A 21,899-nucleotide genomic window follows, 5' to 3' on the forward strand; every position below is an offset into this window, starting at 1 on the left:
TATATATATATTATATATATATATATATATATATATATATATATATATATATATATATATAGATATATATATCTATTAGTATATATATATATATAATATATATATTATATATATATATCTATATATTGTGTATGTGTAATTTTGTATGTATATTCGTTACAATAAGTGATTCTTTGGTTTTCGCTGGACTAGTCCATTTTCTTTAAAGACGCCATTCTTACATATGGTCTGCAAAATGCATATAATTTATACCCATTTTTTCAATCGATATGCGAATATTTTCTTTAATTTTTTTTATCTAGAAGTGACATAATGTTCCATTCTTAGAGGTATTTGAACCTGTGACGAGTTCATTTGTTACATGTGTTAACTGACTTTATTTTTTATTGTATAAAATCATAATCCTTGTAATCCAAATCGTCAATTTGACTCATATTAAGTTGTGACAGTTAACTTGCAGAGGAGTGAGTACCCGGAAGGAAGGAAAATGCATTTAATCGAAATATATCGCACTGCTGTTGTTCTGAAAAGGTTTGCATAATGTTTTTATTCTACTACAAAACTGTCACGTAATAGTAGGTCAGTGATATTCTACGTAGAAGCAAGATATTAAAAGTTTTCTGATTATCTTTTGATAAAATTAATAAAAAAGAAATCAGAAATCATATATATATATATATATATATATATATATATATATATATATATATATATATATATATATATATATATGTGTGTGTGTGTGTGTGTGTGTGTGTGTATATATATATATGTAGTATATGCAGGAATTCTCTTACCTTCGCTTTTTTTCTTTTATTGAAACGACTTTTTCGTAAACAAGTGTCATCCAACTGTTTTCGAGATCAAATTCATTCATACCGTATGAAAAAGTATTAAAACCGATATTTCAACTGCACGTGAAAGTCTGTGACTGTAAAAGATATATGGTACTTCTTTTTGAATTGAAATTGTATTCGTGGAATAAAAATGAAAAGCACAAAATAAGAGAGAGATCTATGTAAATTTTTAAATAAAACTGTACAGCTGCCCATAAAAATTGGTGTGACACGGAGCACACAACCTCTCTGCAGCCGATTACACAATTAGCATAGCATATGTAACCTGCAAAGACTTTTATACTCAAGTCCATCACCCAGGAACCTGCAGATCTCAGCCTGCCTGCTGCGTACCGGAGTGAATGCAAGAATTGCCTTTACAAGTGACCAAGCATTTGGTATATTATTCATTTCCATGTATCTAATAATATTGCCTATTGTAAATGCATCGGCATGTGTCGCCCTGTATTAACCCCGCACATGCGCATGATTATTCTTCTTGCTGCTCTTGGCGCGAACTGCACGCCCTTCAGAGCCTCTGTACATATTTACCTTTTGCTGCTTGGAATAAACAAATATATGACTCGGGATATCATTTCTCCCATCCTGCAATCTTTCGTCTTCTAATGCAAGACATCACCACCTATCACCATGGCACAGTGTCGAAACCATTCAGCATTTTCAAGGAACACCGGAATCAGCATTCAAACCCAGCCACCATCACCCCTCGATCGTCTTTGGATCTTACAGTGCTATTGTGGTGTTTGTGCTACGTTCATGCAGTGTTTGTGCAGTGTAATGTCAGTGCTTTGATTTTAGTGGGTTGTATTTCTCTTGTGCCTTGCCCCAGCTCTACGGGTACCCTTATTTCCATTCCCAGCTAAGAGCCCGAGGCAAGTCCACCCACGCTCATCATTTGCTATACACTGCCGACTCATTTCAACGCAACGGTCAAGTGGTCGCTCCCCACTCCCCACCCGACCGCCCACCCCCCAGGAACCCACCCAGCCCACTCTCCACCGCCTGCCAGTATTCGCCGCACAGTTGAAGAATTATTTACAGTAAGGCCGGCGTTACACTATGCGGCGGAACCGTAGGCGGCATCCCCGCATTGCCTGCATCCTGTCACACATAAGCGGTGAAGCCGCTCAGTTAGGTTGACTATCATGTTGTCCAGACTACAATTTATTTGTGCACTAGAAGCAGAGGGCTTACTGAAAGAGCCAACTCATCTTTAACTCTGGGTTCACTCATTTAATGCTGATTCCATATGTGGCCACTTCTCGTGCCTTAGTATTTCGCCTATTTCAATCCATGCTTTCTCTCTAGAGTTATCACAATATCCTTCATTACTTTTTCCATTGAATGCATGAATGCATTCAATGAATAAACCAACGTCAAATATCTTAATAGTTATGAATGCAAGTGGTTTAGGGGAGCACTGGATGCGGTGTAGCCGTCTGGCGTGACCACGTGCATAGAACTGTGTGTATTTTCCCACGACAATCGGCTGGATGCTGCATTTCGAAGGTCCAGCGCGGCAGAAACAGCAGCGCTGCACTAGTGTGACAGTTCTTATTGGTTTGTGTGTGATATCACCATGTGAGTTGCCACATATGGTTTCGTCGCAGCGGCGATGCCACATAGTGTGACGCCGGCCTAACTTTTTATTTTAAACTGTAGAAAGTCTTCCTCATCATTTCTTCTCTTCCTTAAAACTGTAGTTGATATTGCAGAAAACTGCTCATAATGGCTTCTGCCTCACATCAAGGCGAGCCTGGGGATATACAACACGACCAGGACCCTGAGGACTGCCAGTTGCCTTCACACCCAGTCTCACCAACAGATTGTGCAACACTGGAAACCCCACCTTTGCTCTCACCACACCTGAGTATACCTCCTCCCACAGCTCCAAATACAGGAAGAACAACGTCATCATGAAGAGGAACAACGTTGTCATGAAGAGGATCTACCCCGCCAAAAGGACAACTTAAGAAGAGAGGAAGAAGCTTAACGTTTCACCGTTTTGTTGCAGCTACTTAGCGTCAATTCAGCCCAGCAGCAAGCAACACCAGTGGACTCACAACAACTTCCCACACAATCCTAAGTGCCATCGTCCACCCAGCCACCACCCCCACAGAAGGCCATCACCCAGACCCCGCCGCCCTTACGTCCTGATGCCACATACCAAGTGTTAAGAAAATGGCGTAGACGCTGGGATGACTACAGTGTGATGGTGGACCCAAGGACATTACCTACCAGGAAACAGATGATACAGCTTCGTATGTGCCTCAGCATGGATTGGAGTGTTGACGAGGTCTTGAATATTCTCCAGAAACACATCTAGAACCTGCGGAATGAAGCTCAGCGACTTCTACATCCGACTGAAGCATGTAGCAGAGGAAATCGACGACTGTCCTGGCCATTCTGTTGTGTGTGAGGAGATTCAGCTGAAGATGATCATCATTATGGGAGTCAGGGATGAGGAGCTCACTCAGAAACTCATTCCCCTGGACACTGCAGCTTCATTGGCCACCATGGTTAACGAATGTTACTCCTATGAGGCCACACGGACAGCCACTACCGCCGTACGTGCCCCACCTTCTAAATTGTGTGCCGTCTCCACATACAAAAAAAATCAAAGGACATGGCAACAGTGGTTCTACCTCGCTACCAACCCCTAACAAGGACACTTTATGCCCCTCCTGCACAAGGAAGCACAATTCAACAGGAAAGTGCCCAGCCAGCGACAGTGTATGTGTAAACTGTGGCTGCAAAGGACACTTGCACAGGACCCGTGCCCCGCCAACAAGGCCACATGCAGACACTGTGGCTGATGGCCCACTACGACAAGTACTGTTGTCAGCAGATGAACGCCAAGCAGGGTAGCCTGCCCAATGCCATGCCCCCTTCTAGCAAGCCCTCTAACTGTCGCAAGGTCGAGACAACTTCATCAATTGACTCCTCACCATCACCCATATCCATCGCCCTCACCTACAGGGGATGAGACATCGAAGATAATGATGCTGCCTGACACAGGAGCTGATGTATCAGTGATGGGCCCCCAGCACTTGGAACTCCTTCACATTCCCAGGACTGAGCTACAGCCTCCCGCCACATCAGTGACACTCATGGCAGATGGGTCAAAGATGACACCGGCTTTAGGTACCCTTAAGGCCACCCTGTCCTTGGCCAAACAGTCCTGCCTCACCACCATTCAAGTCCACGAACGCGTTCAGATGCCACTCCTGTCCTATAGAATGCAAGGCGTTGGCCATCATCCCTCCAGGCATTCCGCGGCCCATCCTGCAGGTCACCCACGTTAATCGATGTAAGGAACTACCCCTGCATGCTGACACAACCCCAGATGAGGCCCAAGAATATTTCTTACAAACCATTCAGGATGTACTCGTGTCAAAGGAAGACCTTAAAGCAGCTCCACTGAGGCCGATGGCAGGCCCTCCCATGAAAATCCACCTTAAGGAAGGCGCGGTCCCTTTTGCCATCCACACCACAAGGCAGATACCCTATGCTTTCCGCGAACCTGTCAAGAATGAACTAGACTCCATGGTACAACAGGGAATCATTAAGCCTCGTGGAGATGAGCCATTGGAATGGTGCCACCCTCTAGTCGTTGTCCCTAAGGCCAATGGAGTTCGAATTACAGTGGATCTCATGAAGTTGAACGCACAAATCTCCTGTCCAGCCGACCCTTCGCCCACGCCCTTAGCTGCTGTCGATGCTGTTGACTCCACCGCCAAGTTCTTCACCGCGGATGCTCTACACGGCTACTGGCAGATGGAGCTAGCGGAAGAGGACCGCCACCTCGCCACTTTCATAACGCTTTATGGACGGTTCCAGCATTGCCGGTGACCTATAGGTTTCGCTGCCACTGGTGATGCCTATTGTTACTGTGGCAACCTAGCTCTCCAAGGTATGAAGAAGTGTGTCAGGGTGTTACGAACCGTGAGAGGTCCACTCCAAGTTCGATATTATGATAAACAAAAAAGAATTCAGCACCAACAGTTGAAACTGGGGATACTAATATAGAAAGATACACAAACACAACAAAGGTTTATTTACAAGCTTACTAGCAAAGATAAATGCAGAATGGTGTCTCCTATTTACATAACAAAGTAAAATCTTACACTGCATGAACTGGGGGAACAGTGAGGTAATATCAATACTTGCTGGCAAGTTTTGCGCTGTCGGAGATCTATGCTCGAAGCGGTGGCTTCACAAAAGGAGAACGGTAGTTGTAGACGTCCCCTTGACTCCGTATTGCAGAAAATAATGTCTATTCTTGATACTTGAAGGGCAGGAACTCCTCGAAACCTCTTGTAGAAAGTTTCTTCTCTCAATGCGTTTTCCTTTCTTATATCTTTCTTTGCTATAAAGCAATCACTATGACACATCCCCCCAAAAAGAGAAAAAAATGAAATCAACTAATTTTATTTTTTTTTCTAAAGAGAAACAAGAATTAAACAGCTGGGGAACAATTCTGCATAAAGCTTTAATACTTCTCCATTCACTCAACCACTCGTGCCAAAACAGAAGACGCTCATTAGGCTACTCATTCTGGAAAAATCTCCAGAGGCTACCTGCTATAACATTATGCCTTCCTCTTACTTTTTCCATTTTCTGAACTCTGATTAAAACTTTGAAATGCTAAGACACCTCTTGCGTTTTCTCAAAACTAATTTCTCTCAGTAACACTGTTACACGGGCGGAGGCCACGGCACGGGGTGTTCTTTATAATTCTGAAGCAAGTTTACATTCATTGACTTTGCTCTACTCTTACCCATATTAATTCCATAATGTACATTTCCCCTCTCCTCTAACACTGAAAAAGGACCTTCGAACTTATAAGGTAAAGAGGGACCTTCTTTCTGGACTAGTACTAAAACTTTATCTCTTACACACAAACTTCTCTTTTTTGCTCTAAGATCATGTTTCCCTTTAGCTTCCCCTTGACTTCCAATCGCGCTTCCATTCCCCTCTGCTAGTTGCCAAACATCTCTTAAATTGTTTTTATAATACTCTAGATTAGTTGTGCAATCTTCTCTACCCTTATTTACGGACAAAGGTCCGACCATATCAATACCTACATTCTCAAAAGGTTTGCCTACCGAAGGAATATTACACAACGGAGCTCTGGGAATTACTTGATTCAGTTTCCTGGCAATTTGGCATTCATGACATCTTAAAACATACCTCTTTACGTCACTTCATTTTAGGCCAAAAGTACGCCCTACTAATACACCTGAAAGTTTTATTTACTCCTAAATGTCCTTGCTCATCATGTGCTAACTTCAAAACTAATTCACGAAGCTTCCTAGGAACTACTAATTTTTCTGTGATTTCCTCTTTACTACCTGACTTAGGACGAACATAACGACACAAAACTTCGCCCTTTAAACAAAAAGTTTCCATACACACATCATCGAGATCATCATCCAGCTCACATGAAAAAATTCGGGTTAGCGTCTCATCCTCTCTTTGCAACTTGACTAGCTCATCCTTATCCAAAACATTAGTGCCTAATTCATCACCGTAACTAGTACTAGATACCGGTACATTTACTATGTTACTCTCGACAGCTACACCCTCCCCTTGGCTATCACTGTCAACATCGATAGAGTCTGGTCTCTCAGCCACACTCATGCCAAGATCAACCTCGCCACCTCTATCACACTCGTTCGAATCCACGAACTCACTCTCGTTCGAATCCACGAACAAATTATGACTGTAGTCTATGTCTGTATCTAAACCTGACCTAGTTACTACCATTTCAGGCACTGGAATATCCCTGGATAAAGCTAAGTCATTAACCACAATAATGTCAACGCCATCAACGGGCAAACTGTCAACAACTGCAAGTTTCACTTCTCCTGACACTGCCTGACTTTCTAAGTTCAACTTCAACAAAGGACAAAGAACACAAGTGTTAGGAAATCCACCTAACATGAATTTTTCTTCCATATTGATTTCTGCCCTTTTTGGCACACTCTCTCCTAACCAGTGAGACAGTAGCTCCTGTGTCTGGAAGCAAGACTACTTCCCTTGAAAATACTCCTCCAAGAGAGGAAACTACACCTTCTGACCGAAATTCACCAAAAATGTTCCTAGTTTCTCTCATCACATCATTCCTACTTGACGAAAGGTTAACTAGAGACACTGGTTTCTTAACGTCCTTCCTTTCTACTGCACAATTTCTTGCTAAATGCCCTTTCCCATCCCATTACATCGGAAGCAAGTTAATTCTGAGCCACTAGTTGCCACTTTACTCTTACAAACCTTAGACGTATGACTAGGTTTTCTGCATGTATAACAGGAATAGTCAATTTTACTCGCATTGCTATTACTAGAACTGAAACCTTTACTGTTTTGTACTCTACCAGACAAAGGATCATTTCGTTTCTTACCAACACTCGAATTATGAGTTAGACTATATTCGTCAGCTAACCTAGTTGCTCCTGCAAAAGATACTTCTCGCCTATCTTCTATATAAAGCTTAATCTCAGGGGATACGTTATCTTTGAAGTTTTCTAGCAACACTAAGTTCTTCAAACCATCAAAATCCTCAACTTTAGCAGAAGTTAACCAATCAAAAAACAGCCTTTCTAACTTCTATCCGTATTCTACATACGTAATATTTTCGTCCTTTTCCAAACTTCTAAATTTCTTACGGTACGCCTCCGGTACTAATCTGTACGTGCTAAGAACAGTTTCTTTCACAATATCATAATCATTACATTCCTCCTTAGACATACAACTATACATAGTAAGTGCCCTACCACTCAAAACTGACTGTAAATATAAAGTCCACGTTTCTTTAGGAGAACCTACTCTTTCCATTAACTTCTCAAAACGCATGAAATATGTCGCAACATCTTCCTCATCAAACTATGGTACTAATTTCAACACTGCACTCATACCTAACCTATCAGCTCCGTTTTCGTTTTCGCCTGTCCGACTGTTACGAGTATTTTGTCTTAAACGAACAATTTCCAACTCATGCATACGTTCTTTCTCTCTTTCTTGTTGCTGCATTTCTCTCTCAGCTGCTCTTTCCTTTCTCTCAGCCGCTCTTTCATCCCTCTCATACTTCTCTCTTTCTTTTCAACATACTCATGGAGATCATTCCCCTCTAGACCTAGAAGCTTACCCGACTCAATAAACTCTTTCACCATCTCACTCATTCTGGTTCTTTCTACATTCTCCCTGTTTCAAACTGTTACAGTGCTGAATATTCTATGCAAGGTCACCACAATGTTATGAACCGTGAGAGGTCCGCTCCAAGTTCGATATTATGATAAACAAAAAAGAATTCTACACCAACAGTCGAAACTGGGGATACGAATATAGAAAGATACACAAACATAAAAAAGGTTTATTTACAAGCTTACTAACAAAGATAAATGCAGAATGGTGTCTCCTATTTACATAACAAAGTAAAATCTTACACTGCATGAACTGGGGGAACAGTGAGGTAATGTCAATAACTGCTGGCAAGTTTTGGGCTGTCGGAGCTCTATGCTCGAAGCTGTGGCTTCACAAAAGGAGAACGGTAGTTGTAGACGTCCTCTTGACTCCGCATTGCAGAAAATAATGTCTATTCTTGATATTTGAAGGGCAGGAACTCCTCGAAAACTCTTGTAGAAAGTTTCTTCTCCCAAGGCTTGCTCAACGTCGAAAATACCTCGGTCGTTCTCCCTGACTGGACGACTTGACCCGATTTCGATCAAATTCTCTAGCGCCTTTTCCTCTCTGATCCTTCATCTGTTCCTTCTTCTCTTATCTCTCTCTGATGATCTCTGCTGCTGATCTCTCACTGATAATCTGATCTGTGACTCCTACTGATGATCTGATCCCTCCTACTTCATCAGTTTGTATTTATTTAGAAGAATCTCGACGAAGTATTGCATCAGATATCGCGGTGTTCCTCATGTCACGTCGGCGCCTGTCAAGTTCCATAAAACTCCTGCCGATTCTAGAACCTTCATCAGAACAGGCGCCTCCAACACATGCGCGAATGCCTCCTTGCTACGAACTTCCCGAAGATGCGTTTTCCTTTCTTTTATCTTTCTTTGCTATAAAGCAATTACCATGACACAAGCTTGTTGATTTGTTGATGACATTCTCATCTTTGACGATGACATACAGACACACTACCACAGGATCCATGAACTACTCACCTGCTGCTGCATAAATGGCATCACTCTCAACAAAGAAAAGTTCACAGTGACAGAGACCAGAGTGAATTTCTGTGGCTTCATCCTTTCCGAAGAAGGAATTGCTGCTGACCTAGGACAATTTGCTGCTCTGCAAGACTTCCCTACACCATCCAACCTGATGGACTTACGTTCCTTCATGGGATTAGTATACCAGTTGGCAGAGTTTACCCCAGATATTACCCTGACTGCACAGCCTCTTCGACCACTCATGAGCCCCAAGTGCTCCTTTCTTTGGACACCTGACCATGGCCAGGCCTTCAAATGTGTGAAACAAGCACTTTCAAGCCCGCCTGTTCTTCCATCTTTTGACCCAACCCTGCCAACCATTCTCCAGACTGGTGCATGTTGCCTCTACGGGATAGGCTACGTTCTCCTCAAGGACCATGGATCTGGACATCTCTGAGTAGCCCAGTGTGGATCCCACTTTCTTCCAGATGCTGAAACGAGGTATGCAACGATTGAACTGGAGATGCTTGCAGTATCTTGGGGCCCTCAGAAAGTACTGCCTATATCTCAAAGGACTACCAACTTTACCCTGCAAACTGACCATTGCCCATTGGTGCCTGGCGCACTGCCAAATCTCTATGCATCCCAGATGCACTTTCTCATGCACCAGTCAGCTACCCCACCTCTGAGGATATGACTAGCTGTTCTGAGGTAACGACACATGTCAGATCCGTCATCAATGCTACAACAGCTTCCCAGGAAGAGGATGCCCAAACCATTGACGCCAACCGGATCCTACAGGACATTTTGATAGCAGCACATACCGATCCCACCTACGTTTGCCTTCGCGATTGCATCAGTTCTGGGTTTCCCATGAACCGGTACGACATACATGCATCCTTATCACCGTATTGGAAGCTGTGAGAAGCCCTCTCTACTGACGGCAACCTCGTGCTCTATGGGGCAAGAGTACTAGTTCCTGCAGCTCTACGTTGCCACACACTCGCTAGGCTCCATGATAGTCACCGTGGTGTCGAGGCTACCAAACTTCGGGCCCAACAGACCAACTTCTCGCCTGGGATAGACTCGGACATAGCCAACTCCGTCGTTGCCTGCGAGCCGTGCCAAGTCCTGCGTCCCAGCCAACAACAGGAGCCTCTCCACAACGACAACCATCCATCCAGGCCTTTTGAGTTGGTATCGGCGAACTTCTTCCAGGTAGCTGGGAAGTCCTTTCTTGTAGTCGCCGACCGCCTCTGGCTGGCCTGTGGTTGTCCTCTGCAAGGGTGACACTACTGCTTCCTCAACCATACGGCATTTCTGCCGCTACTTCAGAGAGGTGGGTGTTCCCTTACGCCTGCGCACTGATGGAGGACCTCAGTTTACCAGCAAAGAATTTGCCGACTTCACAGAACGTTGGGGTGTACACCACATCACCTCGTCGCCACATTACCCATAGTCTAATGGACACGCTGAGGCCGCCGTCAAGGCTGTCAAGCACTTGATCCTCAAAACGGCCCCTACAGGAAACATTGACTGCAAGGATTTCGATCGGGGTCTCCTTGAGTTAAGAAACACACCCAATCAGTCTGGTTGCTCTCCTGCTCAGGTACTGTATGGTCACCCTCTCCGTACATGTGTGCCCACCCATCCTCAGTCGTTCACAGAAGATTGGCAAGAAGAGGCCCATGACTGTGACTGCTGAGCCGCTGCCAGAGCTGCTCAGGTTCTGCGCAACTATGATGCCCACGCCTGCCCCCTGCCCAGGCTTAATGTGGGTCAACATGTGTGCCTCCAGGACCCGACATCCCACCGATGGGACACAGTTGGGATTGTCATGGGTGGTGCATGATCACTCGAGCACGAGATCCGCCTCCCAAGTGGTCAAGTGCTACGTCAGAACCGTCGCTTCCTATATCCAGTGCCCAGCCCCGATCAAGTTCCCAACTCTGATCTCCCTGTGGTCCCTAGCCCAGACATGGAAAAGTCATCGTTTCCCTCCAAAGCCCCTCGCAGGTCTCTGAGATTAAACAGGCCTACATAATGTACAAAGCCCATGTGCCACTTATGCAACTTGCTTCGTACATGCATAAGTGATAAATTTACATCATGTGTTTTGTTTAGTACATTCAAAATACCTCTTTGAACGCAAAAGGGGAGGGGAGGTGTGGAATAATGTATATTTTACTAAGCATTTGCTGTACTATTCATTTCCATGTATCTCTTAAAAGCAAATCTAGCGGTGAATTGTTAGATCTCAGCTTTTTCCGCTTAGTGACAAGAAGGCTTAGCAACAAGCACTGGATTCCTTGAAGGGTGCTGAATTGAAAGAACAGTCAAAATTGGTGACCATACAATATAAGGCTGATAACCTCTTAGAGCCTGTGTTGCGGCACTCGGTTGCTAGGCCGTTTCAAAAGGCATGACTGTATGTGTGTGTGTGTTTGTGCGTGTAATGTATGGGGCCCAACAGCCTGGAGGTCCTAGAGAAGGTAACACTCTCTGATTATTGTTGTGAAGATATAGAACACGTTTGGAGGAGGTCTCGAGGACACACCCATCGTAAAGGTATTGTAAACTTAAAGACTTTGAAAAAGTTACCCTTTGAAAAGCGGGAGAGAAGTGTAGTGTGTACACATTCATTTAATGTTTCTTTACATGTTGGGGTGATATAACAAATATGTCTCTTTGGTTCAGAGGGGTTCAAGAGAATGGGTTCCCTAAAAAGACTTGACTATTTAAATGTATAATCAAACAGACTGTGAGTTTTAGGGGAAAAGTTTACTTAATCTAATTCGGGGGAGTAGAATGACATCTTACGGTCTTTTAAGGGTCAGACTTAGTTCTTTTGTTTACGCCATTTTTAATCATTTTGTTCCATATTATGTTTAGCTAGTTTGGGAAATAAAAAGTATGTTTTTGTATCTACGAGGATTCATTAGCCCAGCTTATATTTTAGCTTGATTCCATTTGCAGAGGGATAACCAGCAACTAAAGGTAAGAGGGTTGCCTGCTTGTTTTATTTTAATTTAAACTAGTGCCATATGGTAGAATAGACTCGGCAATATATCTAATAAAATTGCCTATTGTAAACACATCCGCATGTGTAGCCCTGTATGAACCCCGCACATGCGCATGATTATTCTTCTTGCTGTTCTTGGCGCGAACTGCACGCCCTGCAGAGCCTCTGTACATATTTACCTTTTGCTGCTTGGAATAAACAAATCTACAAATTGGGATATCATTTCTCTCATCCTGCAATCTTTCGTCTGCTAATGCAAGACATCACCACCTATCACCAATATGAGACCGATGGAAGTTAAATTTTCGCATCTGTAAGTAGTGATCACTTAAATGGAGGAAGCCATCATCAGGTAAAACTGATCCTCCAGCATTTTTCAATAGCTGAGTTTCTAATGCATTATTGCCTACAGTTGATGGAGGATCCCCTACGAAAAGAAGCTCATCTTGGAAAATGCTATAGCAGATAGCATAGGAAGAAACCTTCCTATGCTATCTGAGAGTCAGTCCAAGAAGACTTCAGAGCCTTCTCAACTTTACTGATGTCAGTTACGGAGTACATCAGCGCTAGGCACCCCAAAAGGTGGCGTATCTTTGTGGTATAGATTTCTGGGAAAATTTGTGAAAATGGTTTTATTGGAAAAGAAGATTACTGAACCATCAAGGTCCTAATTTCCAACGGGTGTGTGCCCTTTAAGATTTTCACAGGAACGTTGATCATTACTATAAAAAGCATTCCCCACTGCTCTACTGTTGATCACATTTGCTTAATCGGTGATCTTACTGCTCATCCCTGGAAGCAAGTTTTTACAGAGTTTTCACACTTATGTCAAAATCACACTCTTCAGATCAGTGCTGATGTATCACACCTGTCCTGATATTCCTACAGACCTTCAAAATAAAGCAAATATGTAGATATAGATTTACATCTCACTACCTGCGTAAACCCATTCTGAACCACTGCAGACACCTCTAGACTATGACATGGTAACTTGTAGGATATATTATGATGAAGGAATGTCCTGGTTAATGTCCTAAATTCAAATTCTTGATAAAAATTTGTACTGTGGTAGCCCAAGGGGACATTTTGCAGTGCTTTTGAGATTGGACAAGATCTCAGCTCAGTCCCTGAGGCGCTATAGAATTAATGAAAAGCAGGTAAGGGTAGATGTAATGTGAGGAAATAACATTACCTTCACCTGGTAGCAATACTAAAAATCTAAATTCCAAGATCAGCAAACTATCACAAAGAGTAGGGGAAGCAGTCGGAGACGAGGCTATTGCAAAAATGTGGGGTTGGTCATTTGAGCTCTCTCCCCTAAATTGTATAGACATGTATCCGAAATGAAGTATCTAACCTTATTACTGATGATTTTCAATTTAATTTCGGTGACATATTACTTTAAGTAACATCAGGATGCCATGAAAAATAGCTTGATAATAAAACACCTTGTGAGTCTCCTTATGGAAACGTTGAAATTTTAGCAACAGTTAATTAATTTTTTGCTTGTCCGTAGCTCACCTGATACAGCTAATGAAAAAGAAGCAGAGATATGTAAATTGACTCATTTAACCAGCACCCTATTTGCACTCACTCTAGTGTCATCAGAGATATTAACATTATAGTCATTTCTCCTTTCAATACGCTTCAGACAATCAGGTGCATTTCACAGTTAACCACCCAGTCAACACCTTCATCTATATCCTGCAAGGACTTCATACTGATGATGATGTTTCTGTAAGAACACATTTGCAGTAAGTTACCTGAAACTTCGGAAGCGTAATTTTTCATTAAGGTATGGCATTTTATTTAGATGGTATTGCATCTTCCTAGTTCTACATGCAGCATATCAGTGTCAAAAGGGAATGGTATTATCACACAACGTCGGCTTCTCCAACGGTAGTTGTCAAATGATATTGACTCATCGAATTACATTCTGTGCTATTCAGTGCTTACACGGATCTAATGCACTATCACCTAAGGTACAACTACCAATTTTTACTACACTGGTAATATGGTTCGAATTTCCCATCGCTGCAAAGTCTCCAGCAATAAAATGATACTAGGTAAGCTGACGAATTTGACTTAATTTGCAGTGACGTAGAACAGACAATACAACTTTTGTTTGATGACTGCAAGATAATTCATCATTGGGCGAATCACGTCCACTGTGATCATCAGATATTAGCAGTCCCCTGGGAAAGGTGGGCAAACGATACTCCTTTTCATAATGACGAGTTTGGTGTTGTTTTTTGTGATTCATTGTCTTTAGTACCCTGTGTATGGTTATTTTCTAATTGCTGGCATTACTATTTTTTCCTCACGCATTTGTAATATTGTAATATCCTACTGATTGTCAATCTCCATGAAGATCGTCATGTTATAGACTTATGTAATGTGTATTATCCTGCTGTTTTCACAAGTGTTTTTAATATATTTTCCCATATAATTATTTGTCCCTTGAATTTCGTTATTGTATTGTTCAGTAAGTCAGATGGTGAATATTATTCAGTGGCGTGAGCCCGACATATTGGAGCCATTTTATGTTTGCGACATGTGGTGTTACTATTATTTTTGTCATTATTACTTTTCCATTATAATAATGCCCTGCAGTGTCGGGGTGCAGCAGTTCATATTATGTTTAGTAATGCCTATTTTTCATCTACATACGGCATTATAAATGACGTGGGAGCAAAGTCCATTATTAATATTTTCACAACTTCGTATGTGGCTGAACGGATTTCAGTCAAACTTGATATGACCTTTACCTTCATGATAACAGAATTAGCCGAACAGGCCTTTTTTTCTTTTTTTATACACAAATCGTGCTCTGTTGCAGAGATTTCACTTTTAGTGTAACAGTAGACCGGCATAAATCTTTTGTTCTGTCTGTCTATCAACGATGTCTAATTTACCTTGTCCCTTTAAATCTTCTCTCACTTGGTGGGCTTGATAAAATATTACCATGTGTTTGACAATTTCTTTTGGTGGGATAGTCAAAAATAATATTTTAGGGGGTCTGTATGAGACCTATATTGCGTTAGTGATTCTCTCAGAATTTTACCTTTTTATTTGGATGTTTGATAAGTGTTGTCAAGCATAGAGGCGAAGCAACATACTTTTTGTTAATGTCTTACCTCTTCAGGAAGTCATTATATGAGGTGTTATAGACAGTAATAGCAAATGCATTATGAAAATCAGTAGAAGTAGCCAATTAGAATACTTAATTAAGTACACCCGGGACAAAAGCTCTTTTTCATGGTAATCAGCATTATTTTTGACGGAGGAATTTTATTCCCAAGTAATTGAAATTTTAGGTGCCTGTGAAGAGAGAGAGAGAGAGAGGAGAGAGAGAGAGAGAGAGAGAGAGAGAGAGAGAGAGAGAGAGAGATAAAAATAACTTGCTTAGAAAGGTGAAGCTTTGAATGTCTGTGATTGTACAGTGTAAAAATAATCATTACAGATTGTCGTATGCGAATAAAGAAAGGTTACTGCTACACTTTCAATTTACTTTAAATTCTTCACTCTGTTATGTACAGCAAATAAAGTCACTTTCTTCTTTCTGGACAAAATATCATTTATCTTAATCCCACTGATTTTCCCATTTGTACCATATAAAAGTTGCCATTGGATTTGATATGTACATACTTTAGTATAGTTGAGAGAGTTCTTAATTAGTGGTCGTTTCATTGTATTATTGCTCTTAAATTCCTGTGAACTCGAAAGTTCTTAAGGAGATGGGGATTATCTTTGAAATTATTGATATATATAGTTTCTTAAGTTGATGTTTGTGCTGTAAGTTCCTTTGTTTTTATCATACTAGCCTTTCCTCCGCTCTTGATGCATTTTATAATACAGAATCAGGATATTTTTATTTCTTGCCTGTATTCCTTATATCTGTTTCATTACCAATACGTATTACTCTTAAAATCGTGGATATCAAAAGCTGATTTCTTTATTGCTCTGGTCAGAATTAAGATATACGCAGTCTTAAATATTGGTGGGTTTGTTGTGTATACTGAGTTTAAACCCATTATGAATTCTGCGCATTATGCCTTGCAAAAGGGAAGGTTACCGTCATTATAAATTTTCAAAATGAATTTCATTACTGGAACCAATTCAGTTGATTTACCAAAGAAGTTATTAACATTTTCGTTTCCTGGTCGGGTTGCTCTTTGAGCAAGAGTCCGTGCTGGCATAGTACCTACTTAATCTCATACCACAGTAATAACAATGGAAACAGTAGGACTTCTTGAACCCTTAATTAATAAGTAGACTCTTTTCAGGTTATATCGTTTTGAAGAACCTGAAAGTGTATCTTTGAGGGTAATTTGTGCAAACAAGAAAACAAGTGAAAAACGAGCAAAAATTTCTTGGAGTTTTCTGTACAGCGTGTAATGCTGTATGAAACTGTCAGCCACGGCAATTGAAACTCAGCCGCAGCCAATGAAACTCAGCCTCAGCCCGGTGGTGGCCTGTGTTGTTGGCACCTATAGCAGTGCCAGACGCACTATCATACCTAACTTTAATCTTAAATAAAATCAAAGCCACTGAGGCTAGAGGGCTGTAATTTGTATGTTTGATTATTGGAGAGTAGATGATCAACATAACAATTTGCAACCCTCTATTCTCGGTAGTTTCCAGGTGTGAAGTCGGACGGAAAAAAAACAGAAAGAAAGAAAGAAAAAAAACACACAGTATCTTTAGTTTTCTTTTATAGAAAACTAAACAGCATCGTAACAACAGCCGCTGCTGAAGCACTTATATGTGTTGAGGGAATGCATTGAATCAGACTCCGTTCACAGAGAGGGCTTAGAATTGCCTACTTATGTTTCGTTTAAAGCGGTATTTAGGACTACCTTATTTGCCTTTCCTTGTGCAGACAGCCGGAACTTGTAGTTTCCCTCTAATACTTACCATCACAGTAATATTATGCGAAGCATTGGAAAATCTTTCGGTATAGATCCAGATTGGAATCCCCATGGAAACTGAACTCAACTAAAAAAAAATATATAATAGATAAAAAACTCCTAAAGTTCTGTTTCCTTGACTTTTACTTTTAATCATCATACTTATTTGACCGTAAAACTTCTACGGGTATTATTATTATTTTTTTTCTTTTTGCTCTATCACAGTCCTCTAATTCGACTGGGTGTTATTTATAGTGTGGGGTTCCGGGTTGCATCCTGCCTCCTTAGGAGTCCATCACTTTTCTTAATATGTGCGCCGTTTTTAGGATCACACTCTTCTGCATGAGTCCTGGAGCTACTTCAGCCTCTAGTTATTATTATTATTATTATTATTATTATTATTATTATTATTATTATTATTATTATTATTATTTATTATTAATTATTTGAAAGATCTACCACCAATATCAGCCGTGTATTATGAGTGTTATTAAAAGTGTTTCGAAAATTTGATGGATTATCGAGCACAGCTGAAAGTTTTCATTTATTTGTAAAAAAATTAACGCATTTTCCGGAATAGAAGATGTATAACTACCAAAACTGCTGTATTATGGATAGTTATTATTTATTTTGCTGGAACTTTTGCGGATATCGAACGGTAAGCAATCATTTGAAAAGCTTTGCATGGAAAAGGAGAAAATGATCTTATCTCCTCGAATGCACGTACCGTTTGTCCATGTCACGTTCGAGGGAGCCGTCCTTTTCCATGGTATGGATTTTATTCCTCGCTTTTAACAAACAGAAAGATTCCGAGGGAAAACTTGAAATATAAGCAGGATAATTACACTCCCTGACTCATTACTTATCTCTCTAATTTTGCTCGCGATAGTCTTGTCAGCACCGTAATCTTGCGAGAAATTTATCGCGGCTGTAATCAAAAGTTTCTGAAAAATAACTCCAGTTCGTGTGTTTGGTCGTTATTTACTGCTATAATTACTAGCAAAGGCTATTGAAAATCGTTTTTACTATTAGTTTAAGCAGGCCAATGAGTTGATTATCATAAGATGGGCCCAAATGGTTAATCTTATTGTAAATATTTTGATCTTACAAATAGATTAAATGATATAAATTTTATGGCTGATATAAATTTTATGGCTGAACAAACTAAAATTGTTGGGGTTTCTGACAAAATTCCTTTGAGGTATTTTCTTCCAAGACTCGATATCCGTTATTAGTAGAAAGTTGGACATTTACATAACACCTGATTAACTGTAAGTGTTGTTTTGCAGACTGGGACTGGGTCATGTGTAGGTCAGAGTATAAAAATGCATTATGTTGATTGCAGGTCCACAATAATATCGCATGTGAAGTATAAAGTCTTTAATAATAACAGCTTTCGAACCTTGTACAAGGTCCGAAAGCTCTTATTATTAAAGACGTTATACTTCACATGCGATAATATTGTGGGCCTGCAATCATTGTCATCATTTTCGACACTGAAAATTGTTTCCAATGCATTATGTATCGGAACGTTTTTTCGGCATTTTCCTTGAGAGAAGAGGATGCTGAATTTCGTACAGCTTCTCATCTAAACGTACTACAAAAAATTGAGTTTGATTGCCCTATATTATTTTTCCCCCCGTCTATAGAGCAGGGGTTCCCAGATCAGGGATCGGAATGCTCATTATGTCGGGACGTAGACAGGTCATGGGGTCTGTGGGGTCACTAAGGTGCCCCCAGGGAATGGGTGTGCACATCAAAGCAGTGGGTACAAGGTATCTTGTTAAATTCAATGATTGGTAGAGTAACAGTTACTAGTAGTCTCAGTGAGAGAAAAAAATTAAATAATAAATAATAACTTTTAAGTATATATAGTATATTATATATATATATATATATATATATATATATATATATATATATATATATATATTATATATATATATATATGTATAAAATATTAATAAAAGGAGCCCATAAAAACGCCATGACAATGTCTTAGTAAAGACGAAAGCGCTTGGATTTCTGACTATCATTTTCCTGTGGTATTCGCTTATTTAATGAAGTCACGTGCATCTAATGTGATTTTGTAAGCATATATATATATATATATATATATATATATATATATATATATATATATATATGTGTGTGTGTGTGTGTGTGTGTGTGTGTGTGTGTGTGTGTGTGTGTACTTGTGCGTGTATATATACGTACATACACAGACCCATATATATATATATATTATATATATATATATATATATGTGTGTGTGTGTGTGTGTGTGTATGTATTATAGTATATATGTATATATTATATATATTATATATATATATATATATATCTATATATATATATATATATTGTGTGTGCAAGTGTTCAAAGGGAGAGGGGCCTTACAAAAACTAATGTTTTTTATATATTGTATTTCACCATGTTTAGTTTGAATAGAATTAACAATTCATGTCTTCTTTTTTACAGGTAGGTTTCACATCATATATCTGGGACAGTTACCTTTCTTATTTGAGTGTTACCTTGCGGACGTTTCTCCTTTGCAGTAATACAGGTAAGGTCTGTGAAATGTGCAGGTTGTTTTTTAATTTAATGCAAGTATTCTCAGCTGGATGATCCTAATTTTATTTTTAAGAATACATGATGAAAGGGTTTGAAATTTAATGGGACAAAACTATTTTAAATCATTTAAAATGTATTTGGAACTCGCTTTTATTTTTTATTTTATTTTTATATCGTATTGGTTGCTGGAGATATTTTTGAAATACTGTTAGTTAGATATATTACATCGATTACCTACTTCTTCGGGTGTTGAAATTATTGATGGGAATCGATAACCACAGTTTTCGCGACGGCAAATCCCTTATTGATCTGACTCCCAAACACACAGAGACTATTGGCTTTGATTTCAACTAATTTAGATCAAACTGAACCCGAACTGAACCACACATTAAATCAGTGATAAGCTCCGATCATCTAACGGACATGCCATCACTTTCGAATAGGTATCAACATTAGCTGCTGAAGTAGCTCATCTCATGAAAAGACAGGTAAACCGAAGAGAAAGAGGAGGAAGTGGGTTCAAGAGTAGCTAATAAAAAAAGTGAACTACATCCTGATGTTGTAGGCTGACCTGATGTCATTGATCTTTTATTATTATTATTTTGTTATTTATTAATTATTAATTAATATATATTATATAATTATGATTATTATTATTATTATTAATTTAATTATTAATTATTTTATTATTATATTTATTAATTATTATTATGTATTATTATTCATTATTTAATTATTATTATTATTATTATTATTATTATTATTATTATATTATAATTATTATTATTATTATTATTATTATTATTATTATTATTATTATTATTATTATTATTATTACTGAACCGTTAGTTGGTGGGTCATCCTTCTCATTTAACTTTCCGAGTAGAATTATGTAGGTGTTAGTCTTCGTTCCATTATCACTACAATCTTTGGATTTCACTTTCCAAAGACAAGATTGTTCTTTATATAATTCAACAGAATTACTCCAAAATCCTTACCACATGAGGTCGTTATGTTCTATATAGACTGTAGCTTACAAGATGTGTGTTTGGCTCACTTTGCAATCTGGAGATATCAAAAATAAATCAGGAGCGGGAACCTGGTGCTGCTAAACTTCCCGCTAAACTCGTCCGGTAGCAGCCCCTCCCACTTTTGGCTGGGCCACAATACATACTCGTTTATTTGCAATACCGAGGATCGTTGCAATTATCGTTTCGTACATGGGGAATCTTATACTATTGACAAAAATCTCGGTGCGATTGGTACTTGTTTTATAAATTCCCAGGAAATTGCCTTTTCTGGGATGGACCGCTATTCTACCAGTAAACATTCTGTCTCGTTAGAGAGCGTTGTTGAAGGTGAAAACTAAATTAAATTAGAAGCTTTACGAGAGATCTGCTAAAATTCTTGAATTAAATTCTGGCATCTACATTATTTCCTATAAAGATTGTTCCCAAGTCTACGCGGCGAAGACTGGAAGAGATTGATCAGTCAAATTAGCCGAGCATGTAGGACCGATGTCAGTAGCCGTCCCTTCGCTAGCCACTGTCTTGATATAGACAATCAAATTTCTCTTGAAAGACAAAGATTAACTGAAAAAATGCCAAATATCAATATCAAACGATATTGTAGAGATGCAATCATCAGGCAGTTGGATACTTTGCAAGGATACAAGGCCTTCACCTCTGAAGACATTTTCAGAGATCGCTTAGTAAGCCTGTCAGCCAACCGGCAATTAATATATCAGGGGAAATTCCTCAAGTATTCAACAAGAGGCGCCTGCAAGAAATGGTGAGGCTCAAGGAAGGCCCCCAGACTGACAGTTTCCTTTTAATTGCTCTTTTGAAAACTTATTTCATTTCTTATTTCTTTGTAAACACTTTGTAATTATTGTTTAGTAGAGCTGAAGGGGACCTTACTTAATCACGCTTTTATACAGTAGTTATTTTAAGTGGTATGAAATTTATATGGAAAATGAATTAGCTTGTTGGACCAGATCAGAAATATGTTTTAAGTCGTTTCTCAGATAATCATATTTAATAACTCTCACTGTGATATAATTGCTATAGAAAAAATTATAAAGTTAAAATTCAGTGGTTGTTTTCTTAATGTGTTCATAAAATTTTTCATGCTTTTGTAGGATGATTACGTTTTGTTTCCTACTCCCATTGAAAGCAGGTCCTTCCTGTTGCTGTTGAAAATTTGTGCGAAAAGTTATATCTTAATTCAGATTCCGAGGAATATCGATTTCTTAGTGGTAGAAGTTCTTGAAAAACTTGCTTTCTAAAATAGCCTTTCTTTGTCGAAATTCCATTGATTATCCGCGTCTTATCAGTTGAAATGGTATGAAATAAGTATCCAACAGTAAGATCCT

General features: G+C 39.6%; 1 protein-coding gene across 1 annotated transcript; it reads left to right on the forward strand.

Moving 5' to 3' along the window:
- The first annotated feature begins 4,772 nt into the window (after nt 1–4,772).
- Nucleotides 4,773–9,476, forward strand: LOC135216479 (uncharacterized). The gene is made up of 2 exons (XM_064251848.1): nt 4,773–4,802; nt 9,003–9,476. Exons 1-2 carry the CDS (start codon nt 4,773–4,775, stop codon nt 9,474–9,476), a joined length of 504 nt encoding a protein of 167 aa, XP_064107918.1.
- The last annotated feature ends 12,423 nt before the right edge of the window (nt 9,477–21,899 follow it).

The sequence above is a fragment of the Macrobrachium nipponense genome, chromosome 6 (assembly GCF_015104395.2).
Source record: "Macrobrachium nipponense isolate FS-2020 chromosome 6, ASM1510439v2, whole genome shotgun sequence".
Taxonomy (NCBI): domain Eukaryota; kingdom Metazoa; phylum Arthropoda; class Malacostraca; order Decapoda; family Palaemonidae; genus Macrobrachium; species Macrobrachium nipponense.

Bases quoted from the DNA above. Each gene is read 5' to 3' on its own strand.
- LOC135216479 (XM_064251848.1), top strand. From the start codon at position 4,773: ATGAAGAAGTGTGTCAGGGTGTTACGAACC. The intron at 4,803-9,002 runs GTGAGAGGTCCA...GATGACATACAG, and splicing joins GTGTCAGGGTGTTACGAACC to ACACACTACCACAGGATCCA.